General features: G+C 40.2%; 1 protein-coding gene across 16 annotated transcripts in view; it reads right to left on the bottom strand.

Annotated features, from left to right (window-relative positions):
* The window catches only part of dlg2 (discs, large homolog 2 (Drosophila)), a 216,801-nt gene extending 207,946 nt beyond the window's left edge, over positions 1–8,855 (bottom strand). For 5 of the 16 annotated variants that reach the window (XM_030438657.1, XM_030438655.1, XM_030438662.1 and 2 more), the window contains exon 1: positions 8,709–8,853. In XM_030438657.1, the coding sequence (XP_030294517.1) occupies positions 8,709–8,807 (99 nt within the window). In that variant the 5' untranslated portion in view covers positions 8,808–8,853. Of the gene's footprint in view, positions 1–8,708 lie in introns of all 16 variants that reach the window. The other 11 variants (XM_030438659.1, XM_030438658.1, XM_030438668.1 and 8 more) reach the window with 9 other exon arrangements.
* Positions 8,856–12,473: the final 3,618 nt, after the last annotated feature.

The following is a 12,473-nucleotide window of genomic DNA, read 5'->3' as shown; positions in this document are numbered from 1 at the left end:
ATAATAATTTATCTCCAAAACTGTACGTGGTGGAAATAGAGTTGGGGTGGAAAAAAATACATAAATGAGGCTCTATGGTAGTTGCGATTTAATATTGTTAACGTTTCTCTGCTTGGATTGAGAGCAGTCACTTAGTCTGCAAGCACCAGAAAATTTCTCCTCTTTTCCTACTGCAAAGCAAGGGGTGAGAGTCCCAAACTACTGACCAAACATAGTATTTCAGTGAGTTTATAGTTCAGTTTCAGTGATAGCTAAATTTCAACAAAACAAAATAAAGTTATAGGCTATATGCTTTTTAAACCATTTAAATCATTCTGAAATAAATACAGACTATGTGTTTTTATTTCAGAATGATCTTTTTTCATTAATTTCAATTTATCTTTTTTTCCATAATAATAGATTAATTCAACACAAAGCTGCTCACCTCCTCCCTCAGTTGTGGGTAGGCCTACTGGGGCTGGTTCAGGGGTAGGGGGCTCACAGCGCTCACAGACAGCTGCGGCTGCTGCTGCTGCTGCTGCTGCACTTGACGTGTCTGTTCAAACATGCATAATTTTTGACAGGAGGGGTGGTCAACTGATTAAATATGGGCAGCTTGCTAAACGTGAACAGTGAAATCTAAAAATCCAGAGTTTTCTTCCAAAATATGAGCTAATATGGGGAGAAAAGTGAGCTAGCTTAAAAACCACAAGGTTAAGATAAACAACAGACTAATGTGTTCCAGAACTTTCCACCACATGAACCAAACCCACCTTGTTTTTCGAAAAACTGGGTGACATAGTGACGCCCCTTTACTTCTCTCTCCTGCCTAATCTTTTTGTCTTTCCTTTTTTGGCTACCCGACTTCTGAGGCATTTTGCCTTCTCTCGGTCTCCTTACTGACTGAATACACCACACCGCGCAGCAGTTCAGTTGATTGAAGGGAGGACCGTTTATGATTATAAACAAACAAATTAGTGTCATATTATTTTTGTCAGTATTATAATTTTATTAGGGGCCTTTCTGGGGCCCTGTCAATGATGGGCCCCTAGAATCCTTCCCCTTATCCCCCCCTTTTCGGCGCCCCAGCACACACACACACACACACACACACATGCACACACCGTTCTCTCAAGAGACATGAATACAAGGGGGCCTAAAGCAGTATCTGCTTTCAGGCTTATAGGCACTTCCCAAACACAGATGTTTGCATTGGGGTGTTTCTACAGGGGCAAGGACGCAGGTGTCTGCAGCAAGCCTTCCACAGCAAAATTAATGAGCAAGAGGAGATGGTCTTAATATAAAAACTCCAAGCACACCATAGCTGAAATAGTACTATTCTTGTGGTCAACAGTTCAAGGAACATGACAGCTGGGTAAGCCCAGGGCATGTCTTGTGAAAAGCTGTGGGATTCTAATAGATTACAGACCCCTGAAGGACCGTTCTACTTGTTTACTTGTTATAACTGCCAATGACAATGCAAAATAAACAAACAGCTACCACTGGACGAAAATTAATAATATCCAGGCCCCTATCAAAATAATTTTCAACTGTGCACTCGCATTGGTGCAATAACACCATTGGCTGATATATTCCCTGTCAGGCTGAGATAAAACAGACAATTGGCTTTTAGGGCTACAGGGTTGGATATTTGATCATATGATATCATACCACTGCCATCTCTGGCAATAATGGACAAATTGACAGCTTGACTTATTATTAGGGCCAATATTCACAATTTTTCGGATTATCAGTATCAATTTTTAATTTCTCATGTTACTTTCTAAAAGGTCCCTAATTTTTTCGATGTGTTGAACTTGCTGACAATAATAACATTGAGGGCCATTTACAACTCTTAAAGGTTCCATTCCAAAGGTAGCAAAAAGCAAAATGATGCTTTAAATATGACTGAAACCTTGGAATAAAACCAGAAGTATGTACACTGCATAATAATTATTGGCAAATACTATAGTATGCACAAACTGCTATAAGAACAACAACAATAAAACACACAATGTCGGCACAATGTCTTTTTTTTTTTTGGAAAAGGCTGATGATATGCCTCAATAATGTATTGCTGCCCTCTATTGTTACACTACTGTTCCTTTGGACAGTTATGTATATCTTTTTATATAGAGTTCTATATTGTGCTGATATTCCATCAGTTTCTACATTTCTGTCCAGTTATCCAGGTTGAATATATTAAGCAGGCTATAACAGTTATCCTGTGCAGTCTTAAGTGCACAGAGTAACAGCATTTTGTCCAGCTGCTTTCAGGTCTTCAAACTGCTTCGCTTCGCTGAAGAAATGCTAGTATTAGACCTCATTCAGCATCTTATATTTAACAACTGATATTCAATTTCTGTCATTACAGAGAAGTAGTGAAGTACCCCTACTAGGTAGTTCTTCAAGGTTTAGTGTAACATGCTTCCCCTCTGCGTGCCAGGACGCGCAACTGTGGCTGACGCTTGGTTTCCTGCCTTTCCAGGTGAAAATTAATTTAATTTAATTTAGTTTATTTGATAGGGACAATTCAGGTTAACATGGTAACACTTCCACTCGTTACAAACAATTCAATGTGACTGATGTTCTGCATACAGAGATTAAAGCTAAAGGGATAGTTCGGGGTTTTTGATATGAATCTGTATGGCATCCCCGTCAGCAGTGTCGTGCATCAACACTGACTTATCCCCGACAGTGTCCTGTGTAGTGTTGTGACGTTCACGAACGAACCGATTCTATTGAACGGCTCGTTAACATGAACGATGGGATCCGAGTCGCAGCTGGGAACCGTTCTTTTTTTTTTTTTTTTATATCACTGTGTGCTCCTCCTTTGCTCCTCCCCTGAGTGGGACAGAGAATTTACATGAGGAGGAGCGCAGCCCAGCTACACGGTGCTTATTAGATATGCAAATGTAGCATGACGCCACCTGAGTTGTGCACGCAGCCTTTGCTAAAAAAAAAACAGAAACACGTGACTGCCCTGCATCGGAGAGCAGAGCAGCTGCAGCGGTCCTAATTAGGACGAGGACAGTTTTGTTCCAAATCTCACCCCATCATACCTCCCAGTGATTATTTCCAAGATAAAATTAGTTACCACCAGGCTGGCTTCTTAAAATGTAATAAATTTAAAAATCAGTCAAATGAGCCAGTTTTTTGAACGGCTGTTTGAAAGGAACAGCTCACCAAGATCCGGCTCCCCTCAAAGAGCCATAAATCCCATCTCTAGTCCTGTGCGCTGAGTTCTTGCCCGGTTTTGGCGCTGACAAAAGAAGTCCGGCAAGTTGTCTGGGGACATGAAAATAAAGCCTTTTTCTTCTCAAAACAAATGTGCTACATTTGCATCACAAAACCGCTGTCCACGAAAAAGTCAGACCTCATAATCGCTTGGCACTATTTTCTCTCGATTCATATTACTGCGCGCTGCCGCCAGCTGACAGCCGCACACGAATCCAACACTTTTTTCAGTTGTTTGGCAGTGTTTTACGTGCTTGGACCAACAACCACAGCGACGCGAGAGAGCTAACGTGAGAGCTAGCTAGTGATAAGTTTATAAGCATCACCATTTGTCTGTCAACCAGTCTCTCACGGCTCCAGCTGTGGCTCCAGCTTCAACTTGTACCACTTCTCTGTCCCTCCTCTCTCTCTCTGCCTGTTCTAACTCCATCTGGCGAATTTTGGCATCAGTGTATTCGGGTTCATAAAGATACCCCCTTGGCTCTGTGCTAAAGTCGAAGTCTTCATGATCGTCGGTGTCGTAGTCAGACATGTTGTTAACTTTCTGAGCAGTAAAGACAGTGAAACAGGCTGGCAGCAGCGCGCAGTGATCGAATCGAGAGAAAATAGCACCAAGCGATTATGAGGTCTGACTTTTTCGTGGACAACGGTTTTGTGATGCAAATTAATCACTCTTTTGTTTTGAGAAGAAAAAGGCTTTATTTTTATGACCCCAGACAACTTGCCGGACTACTTAGTTTCGTCAGCACCAAAACCGGGCAAGAACTCGGCGCACAGGACACTGTCGGGGGTAAGTCAGTGTTGATGCACAACACTGCTGACGGGGATGCCATACAGATTCATATCAAAAAACTCGAACTATCCCTTAATGCTAGTTTCCAACTCCCGCCCCTAGTTAGGCTTTTAGATAGAAGAAAGACGGTAAGAAGAAAGACATCAAAGTTACATAACAACACAATAAATGCACAATACATCTAAAATCATACCAAGTCATGACCCATTAAAAATGCATACAGCTCTGATTGTGTTTCAGCCAGACTTTAACATTTGTATTAAAAATCTTAATGTCTCGGGTTAGTTTTATTTCGGTCGGTAGTGAATTCCACATCTGGGAACCCTTTATATAAAAGGCTGATTGCCCAAAGGAGGTCTTACGGCGTGAGATTTTACAGTTACCACTTTTCCTACCCCTGGTGATCCTATCACTATTTTGTCTGCTAAAAAGACTGCACAGCACATCTGGTGCCAAGTTCTGTTCTCAAATGGCCTGGCTAATTATGAATAACCAATTAGAGGGGTAGGGCACTAGGCTCTGTCTCCCTCTCCCCCCATTCCACCTGCTGACCAGTGACACAGTCCCCAGCTCCAACAGCCCCGGTGGATTGGTCTGGGAGGCCGCCCGGTCCATCAGTTTGTTTGTGTGATTGTTTTGGAGGGGTTTCACCCCTTTGTTTGGGTTGCAGTTCATTTCAGAAATTCTTCTTCTTTAAACTGCAACTTCACTTGGTTGTTCATGTTAGACCTCTTTTGGTGTACCTCCTTAATGGGGCCATAACAGCAGTCCGTTGTTGTCAGGGTGCCTCAGTGATAGCCAATTAGGACAAAACAAACAGATGTATTTCAGTGTGAATTATGTTTGGCTCAACAGCAATAAAAGTCTCTTCTCTTGAGACCTGAACATGCCATGGTTTTATGTAATCACCTACAAAACACTGATCTTGGACCATGGAATAAGCATTATGTCATTTAGCCACAGTACTTCTTGGTGATCAACAGAAATAATTAATTCATTTTCTCCTCCTGTTGTGTGATGCCTCTCAGTGTGAGGATTTGTAATATGCTTTGGCTGTGGGGGCTGCACGGGCTGAGCTGTGTGCAAGGAGTAACCACTCATGTGTGGTGTTGTCATGCTCCACTGAGAGGATCCCTCTTCTCTGATGTTCACTACCGCACTAACCAACAGAATTAAGACGAGATGGAAATGTGGGGTGGCATGGCCGAGGGCACATTCAGAACCTCTGTGTAGATTCAGTTAAGAATCTCCTAGCGGTTATGTGCACTGACCTCTTTCTGTGGCTTTATATACCTACTATTAGACTCTCTTCCCCCATTCTCTGCTACAGTCATAATTCCTACAGACAGAAGGAGGGAGAGCTGAGCTATGGGAAAAAAGAGAGCACCTGCCTCCTGCCTTTCTTGCTTTTGCAGTCAAACATACACATTTCTGTTGTCATCTAGTGTTTTTTAGGTTCAGTGTGTTGGGCTCTTTTTAGGTGAGCGATGGATTATGTTGGAATTTTTAGTTTGGATTTTTGTTTTTACAGTCCATGGTAAATATGCCTCACTGTTATTCATGGGATTATACAGATTATTCCTATAGGTCTAAACAGATCAATGTCTACTTTAGTCGATGTCGGTTGATTTTTTGATTATTTTCATACAGTTATGTACTGCACATAAGTACTTCTGTTGAGAAAGCAGTTGGTGTGGCTGGAATGAAAATCTAATTTCCAGGTGTTGTATATAAGTTTGTGTAAGAACAGTGAATGCAATTACAGAGGCACTCAAGCAATATTCATCTCAAGTGATCTAACAACAGATCTTCAAAAACAGAAACAGTGATAACATAAAAAAAAATATAATTAGTTCCCTTTAAACTGATGTAGACAAACAATTCATTCATTTTAAAATTACACGACAGACACAGGGGAAGGGGAGAGGCACTTTTGCGACAGATGCATAAATCCTCTTAGCCTGGTATTTCTTTTTCTGACACTGCAAAGTAATTCTCCAGTGACAGCAAAAATTAGCAAAAGAGAACAAAGTAGAGGTCTAAGTGACCTCAATGACCAATTTGACTCTTTAAACTGAATTACAGTCAAACGAAATGAGCACACACATTTGAAGCAATTGGAAGGAACATGTAGTGATTATCAAGTATATGAAGCCACAGAAACTTCATAGCCCTTTGTCTAATTTATTTTAAATAAAACATTAGTTAGAACAAAACATTAGAAACATTATTTCACTGCAACACACTGTCCCATATGCCAGTTACTCCTGGATTAAAGCAACTCCAAGTAAACACACTACTCTGTTTTGCTCTCTGATGAGGGCCTTCTGAAACACAATGTTGCGATGGTACAGGGCTCAGGTCGTCATATGAATGACTGTAAGGTGAGATGTGCCATGTGCACATTTTATCAACATTGTTCTGACAGTTCATAAATATTGTGTCATTAAACTTTTACTTTCATTACAGAAGATATGCTATCACGTTGAACTAGGCTACTACACCAAAATTAGCATGAATATGCAGGTTTTTAAATGCAGGTAAAAGCAGCTAAAAATAGATGTTTTACTTTTTCACATCACCATCACGTTGTCTTTCTGTTGCTTTTTCCTTGTGTGTCACCTTGTCATCAAGAATGTGATGGAAAAACAGGGACAAGTAGAGAGCAGCATATCATATACTTTATCAGACAACATAGGGGTGGGTATCACATTGTACCAGCATTTACCAGCTTGCTTTACATAAATAAACCTGACAACATTTCAGTGATCTGAAGTAACTTGTATATTGCAAACCTGATCACATTTCAGTTCATCCTCAAAAATGCATGTTCTTCTTCATGAACAGCAGCTGATCAGCATGATCAGAGGTGAGTGCACTTCCCTGAGTGGTGAATAGCACCAGAATGAGTCTTGTGTATCCCTCTCTTTGTAGGACTTACAAGTGCTTTTCTCACTTGTTATCAATAAAATTGTCATGTAGGACTCCGTGGCCCATGTAGTTCATCCACCTCAGGTGAGCACATTTCTCTTTGCAGACTGGAGTGCATCCTCCACCTTTCCTCTTGTCTCATCATACAGAGCTGGGATAGGTTTTTTGGTGAAAAATTTTCTGCTTGGTATTTCATACCTTGGTTCCATTGTTTGTTGCATTTGGCAAAAACCTTTATCTTGGACCATGCTGTACACTTGCAGGTCCTACTAATAAACCCAGTGATGGACTACGTATTACTGGCAGTCCTCTGGGAAGATAAAGGAACCTCAACTATAAACATTGCATTAGCAGGGAGATCTGTTTAGAGTGCCTTATCTTTTAAATCAAAATATCTATATTTGGTGCCAGTGTATCAACACAGGTATTGCACAAGGAAGGACTACATTTTGCCGTGTCAATATTATGTCCCACTCCACACTCCACTTCTAAAAACGAATTATCAATAGAATTCTGTATTAAACATTGTTTTTTCCAGAGCTGATAATGGGAGTTGCTAAACATTGACACATATTACTCACTTGAGAGTTGCACATGTGCAGTTCTGATCAGGTAGCTGACAAGCACAGAAGCCACTAATGATGGTTATTTTTTAAATATCTTTTACCCCAGTCTCTCTTTCGAACCCAGCACTGACTGTTCAGGTGCGGCTTGTGCAGAGATGGATGGAATAGTATTAACAAGCTAATGGCCTCAACTTCAACACACATGTAGCATCGTGCCTGAAAAGAGGCACATATGAGCATGTTTACTCGGGTGTTGTGTTTTCATCACAGTTGATTGAATACGTATCACTTATGCAGATTCATTCAACACGTGAGTGCCAAATATGCACATTCGCATTTAAGACAAAAGCCAGATGTTGTGTTTGCAGGTTTTTTGTCCAGTGTGAAAGGGGTAATTGGTACTAACAACCTAAATATGCCTGTTTTTTCTTTATTAAGACCCATAAATTATTCCCTGTGAAATTAACAAAAATATTGAAAATTGCTCCATCACCTGATGTTGCGTTAAGTAAGAAAAAAAATTCTAGATCCATGCCTTTATCTGGATCCGCACCAACAGTGAATGGTTTCTATTCTGGGCTGAGACCCAGCCTTTCATAATAAATTCCTACCACTCCTTTTAAATTATTGTAAAGCACATGCAGGCAGTGGCATACTATCAGCCGTTAGCTAACCAAAGCAAATAAATAAAAAAGTTCTGTATCTTTGCCTCATACCACTAGAATTTAGTTTTGGATCTGGCTTCCCTGAAAGTGTTAGGAAAAAAAATCAGCACTCACTCTCTCATTAATCTAAATCATTAAATGATAGTGACCATCCACTTAAACTGTGAGGTCAGACCAGCTGAGCTTAAAGTACTGTTAAAGGTAAAAACCTGGAGAAATACGGCAGACAAACGAACAGGAGGAGGAGTATTCGCCTTGCCCTCATTAAGCACCAGTAAGCATAACACAGCTTCAAGGGTTTCAGATGGAAAAAATGCACAGGCTTTCAGACAAAAATCAAAAATTGTTTTCATCTTTTTTCAACTACAGCCAGTGGAATTCTTATAGGATTCTCACTTCAATCAGGTATAACACACAATAATACAGATGACACCACAGTAATACTCAGTGCCAGCCACTGATTTAAAAATATGCTACTACTTAAGTTGAGCAACTGTCAAAATCCTGTAGAAGCAAGCAGAGTGGTCTGCAACCTACCTTGCATCCAAACATCAACGACAAAGTGTTGTTGGCACAGGCAACTTTACAGTGGCACAGCATTGGGGTGCACTCTGTGCTTTTGACTACAGGAGACATTCCTGCTGGACGGACTCTGCTGTAGCACAGAGCTTCAAGGCAATGAGATGAGAAGCTATGGTCGCACTAAACAAGAAAGCTAGAGAGAGGGTTTGCGCTTCATGAGAGCAAGGTTCTACATACGGGCTTTTGCTCTCTCTCTCTCTCTCTCTCACACACACACACACACACAGTCCCCACCATACATCAGCCCTCTCTCTCTGTGTCTGCAATGCCCACCCTCTCCGCCTCTCTTGTTTTCTACCTACCTCAATCACACTAACCATCCTCCTGTTAGTCTTATTTCTGTGATTGTATTAAGTAGGCCTAATTACAGGAATAATCTGCCATATCTCTTGTCCTTCACTGATGCAAATTTAGGAAATAGGTCTTTTTTTGTTCAATATTTCTTCTAGTATATAGCTGCTGTACATGTAGCAGCAGGTCAACCAAGTAGTCTCTGTCAGAACTGATGTTGTAGGGTGCCCCCAACTGGCCAGGGTTTCACCTGACAAATTCAAATTATAAGCAGCTATGTATAGTGTTAAGTTTAGTGTTTCCCATGAACATAATGTATTGACAGGTGCATGCCAGAATGATGATTCATGTGCAGTTACTATATAAACATGAAAAACTGTGTCCAAAGCAGAAGTTGTGAATAGAACATTCTTTTAAAGGAAACATTTCATTATTCAATAATGGTATCTGGCTTTCCTTAAAGGATGTGTATGACCCTCTGAAAATGTGACCAAATCTGCTTGTTCAAAATACTGTATGTGCATACAGTAACTTGAACAATCAATGTTGGTGATAATAGAAAGTTGTATGAATCAACAAGCATGGCCTCTTAACTCCTTCTGACTGATTCTGATTGATAACAGCTGCTGACTTTTCTGGGCCACTTTAATACGACCCAGGGTTCGACATAATCCATGGCCCGCTGGCCCAGGGCCAGTAAAAGTAGGTGCAGGGCATGTCGATTGGTCAGTCACTGGCCCGTATGTGGCTCCTTTGCAGCTCAGCTGATGTTTGCTGCTGATCACATGGACAAAGAAAATACCTTCTGGAGGAAAACTCTGTGGTCAGATGAAAAGAAAAGGATTTGTTTGGCCACAATGAGCAGCCATATGTTTGGAGGAGAGAAGGTGAGGCCTTTAACCCCAAGAACACCATATTTACTGTCAAGCATGGTGCTGGTAGTTTTATGATGTGGGGCTGTTTTGCTGCCAGTGGATCAGGTGCTCTAAAGAAAATCCAAATTCTTCAGGAAACCTCAAATCATCAGCAAGAAGATTGGGTCTTGGGTGCAGGTGGGTGTTCCAACAGGACAAAGGTGCCAAACATACATCAGAAGTGTTTAAGGAATGGCTAAATCAGGCTGGAATTGAGGTTTTGGAACAGCCTTACCAAAGTCCTAACTTGAACCCCATCGAGAAAATGTGTTTTGTGTTCCATGTCTTGAAGAAAAAGCTAACAAATTAAGTTGAACTTCACAGATTCTGTCAAGAGGAGTGGTTCAAAATTCCGCCAGAGGATGACCAGAAGCTTGTGGATGGATATCAAAAGCATGTCATTAAAGTGAAAATGGCCGAGAGACATTTAATCAAATATTAAAATTATTGTTTGTATATTTTAAACGTAGCAGGTTTGGTCACATTTTCAGAAGACCTCTCAGTGATGATCACCTGTCAGTTGTCCTTTGCATTTCTACCTCAGACATCCAACCTGACTTCAGTGCACCTGCTCAAGCCCAACACAGACTCGATTTCTCTAACTGAAGAAGATGAAGTAACTGAAAAACAACAAATAGGGTGATTAGATGACAAGTACATCTAATTCTGCAAAAATATATCTGCACATGCACGTTTTGTTCAAATTTGTTTTTGTGAGTGTATAATTTGTGATATAGTGATTTAATGATGTCGTTTTTTTCCATGCCTACTTCACGTTTTCATTGCCTTATCATGACATCTACTCTATGCAACTCATTAAAACCATATAATTTTTACTTTGGTCCAGCCCTCCACAACATCCCTTTCTAATGTGGCCCCTTTGGCAAATGAATTGTCCACCCATGCTCTCGACCCTCAGGATCGTCTGTCGATATTTTTGATTGTAGATGGTGAAATCCCTAAATACCTTGCAATAGAGCTTTGAGCTTTGAGCTTTAAGACTTAAACTTTTAGACTATTTGTCTGAGCAGTTTATCACACTGTGTTAAACCTCACCCTATCCTTGTTAGTGAATGATGACCCATTCATACTGATTCCTGATACTATAACCTGATACCAGTTACCTATAACCTGTTTCGCTGTGTATTGTTCTAAACAGGTGTTTTAGGAGCATTTCACAACTTTCCCAGTTTTTTGCTGCCCTCCAGACTGGTGTAAAATGCTTTGCTGGCATGAAATTCAGAATGAGCATATATTTACAAAAAGCAATGATGGCAATGAAGCAAAACATTATATGTGTTGTCTTTGTGCTGTTTTTTTGCATCTGTTTTATTTGCATTTTACACAGCATTCCAACTTATTTAGAATCAGGGTTGTATGTTGTATGCTTAGTTGGGCCCATAGTAGGGGTGCCCTTTCTGGTGATGAGAGATGTATTTTTTTGTCACCTAATGAAAACAAATGATCCCCATATTGTGCTCTCTCATACCTTTTTCTGCAGTCAAGTTATTCCTGACTTCTGTGAAAAGACACACAAAGCCATAGAAGATGAATTGGCTAAATCATTGGAGCCTTGCAGTCACCATAGATAGTTAATAATTAATTTTCTTTTTTATTATACCAGCAGTCAAGGCCAAGACGCACTTTTGCCACATTGAACATTGTTTTAATTCGTATATACTAGTGCAGTGCCCGTAGGAAATATGTATTCCTATAGAAAAGTGGGAGGTTAAGTAGCTTTTTCATGGATGGCCAAATGAGGCTGTGTTTGAAGGTGGGACGTCAAGGATATTTAGGTTTGTTGTGAAATCCGATATTCCAGGGTATAATTGGCTGTTTTTTACTATTTTTGATTTTGCCCTTATATTTCACCTTAAAAACTATATACTTGGTGTCATTATTTTCAGCACAACCTCACATGTGTGACTGTACAGATATTGTTTTTATTTTGACATACTGTATTAACACAATGGACCTAAAATCACAAAAAAAAACAAGTTAGATTTTTTTACTGTGAAAACCACAAATATGTTTATCAAACCATTTTTTATTACTTATAATGCAAATATAAATTGTTGTTTGCTAAATATGTCATCAGTTTGGGTCATCATACTGTAATATTTATACTTATGTCATAGGCTACTTAGGGAATTTCATTTTTTTCTTTGGTTATAATGCTCTCACACAGCCATCATGGACTCCCCTGCATGGGCTTGGAATGAAGATTCATCTACTATTGTAAAGAAATACTATATCTATTATTTGTTTCAAGAGAGGAGTTATCTAAGTCAGAGTCCTGCATGGGTGAAAAATAATGTAGGCTACTGTGTCGGACACAGATGCGGATCAGATCGGGTCGGACGCCTGGAGAGGCGGGTCGGGTTTTACGATTGCCATTTTCAAGGCGTCACTTATCATTAGTCATTATTAGCTACACAAATGATGAGCATTTATATTTCATATGAGCTCATTCATGCGTGCTTGAGCCCTCCCTGAACTCCCATTCCCCACGCTG

The sequence above is a fragment of the Sparus aurata genome, chromosome 13 (genome assembly GCF_900880675.1).
Source record: "Sparus aurata chromosome 13, fSpaAur1.1, whole genome shotgun sequence".
Taxonomy (NCBI): Eukaryota; Metazoa; Chordata; class Actinopteri; order Spariformes; family Sparidae; genus Sparus; species Sparus aurata.
Note: the sequence above shows the minus strand (reverse complement) of the source record. Positions and strands in the feature narration are given on the sequence as shown.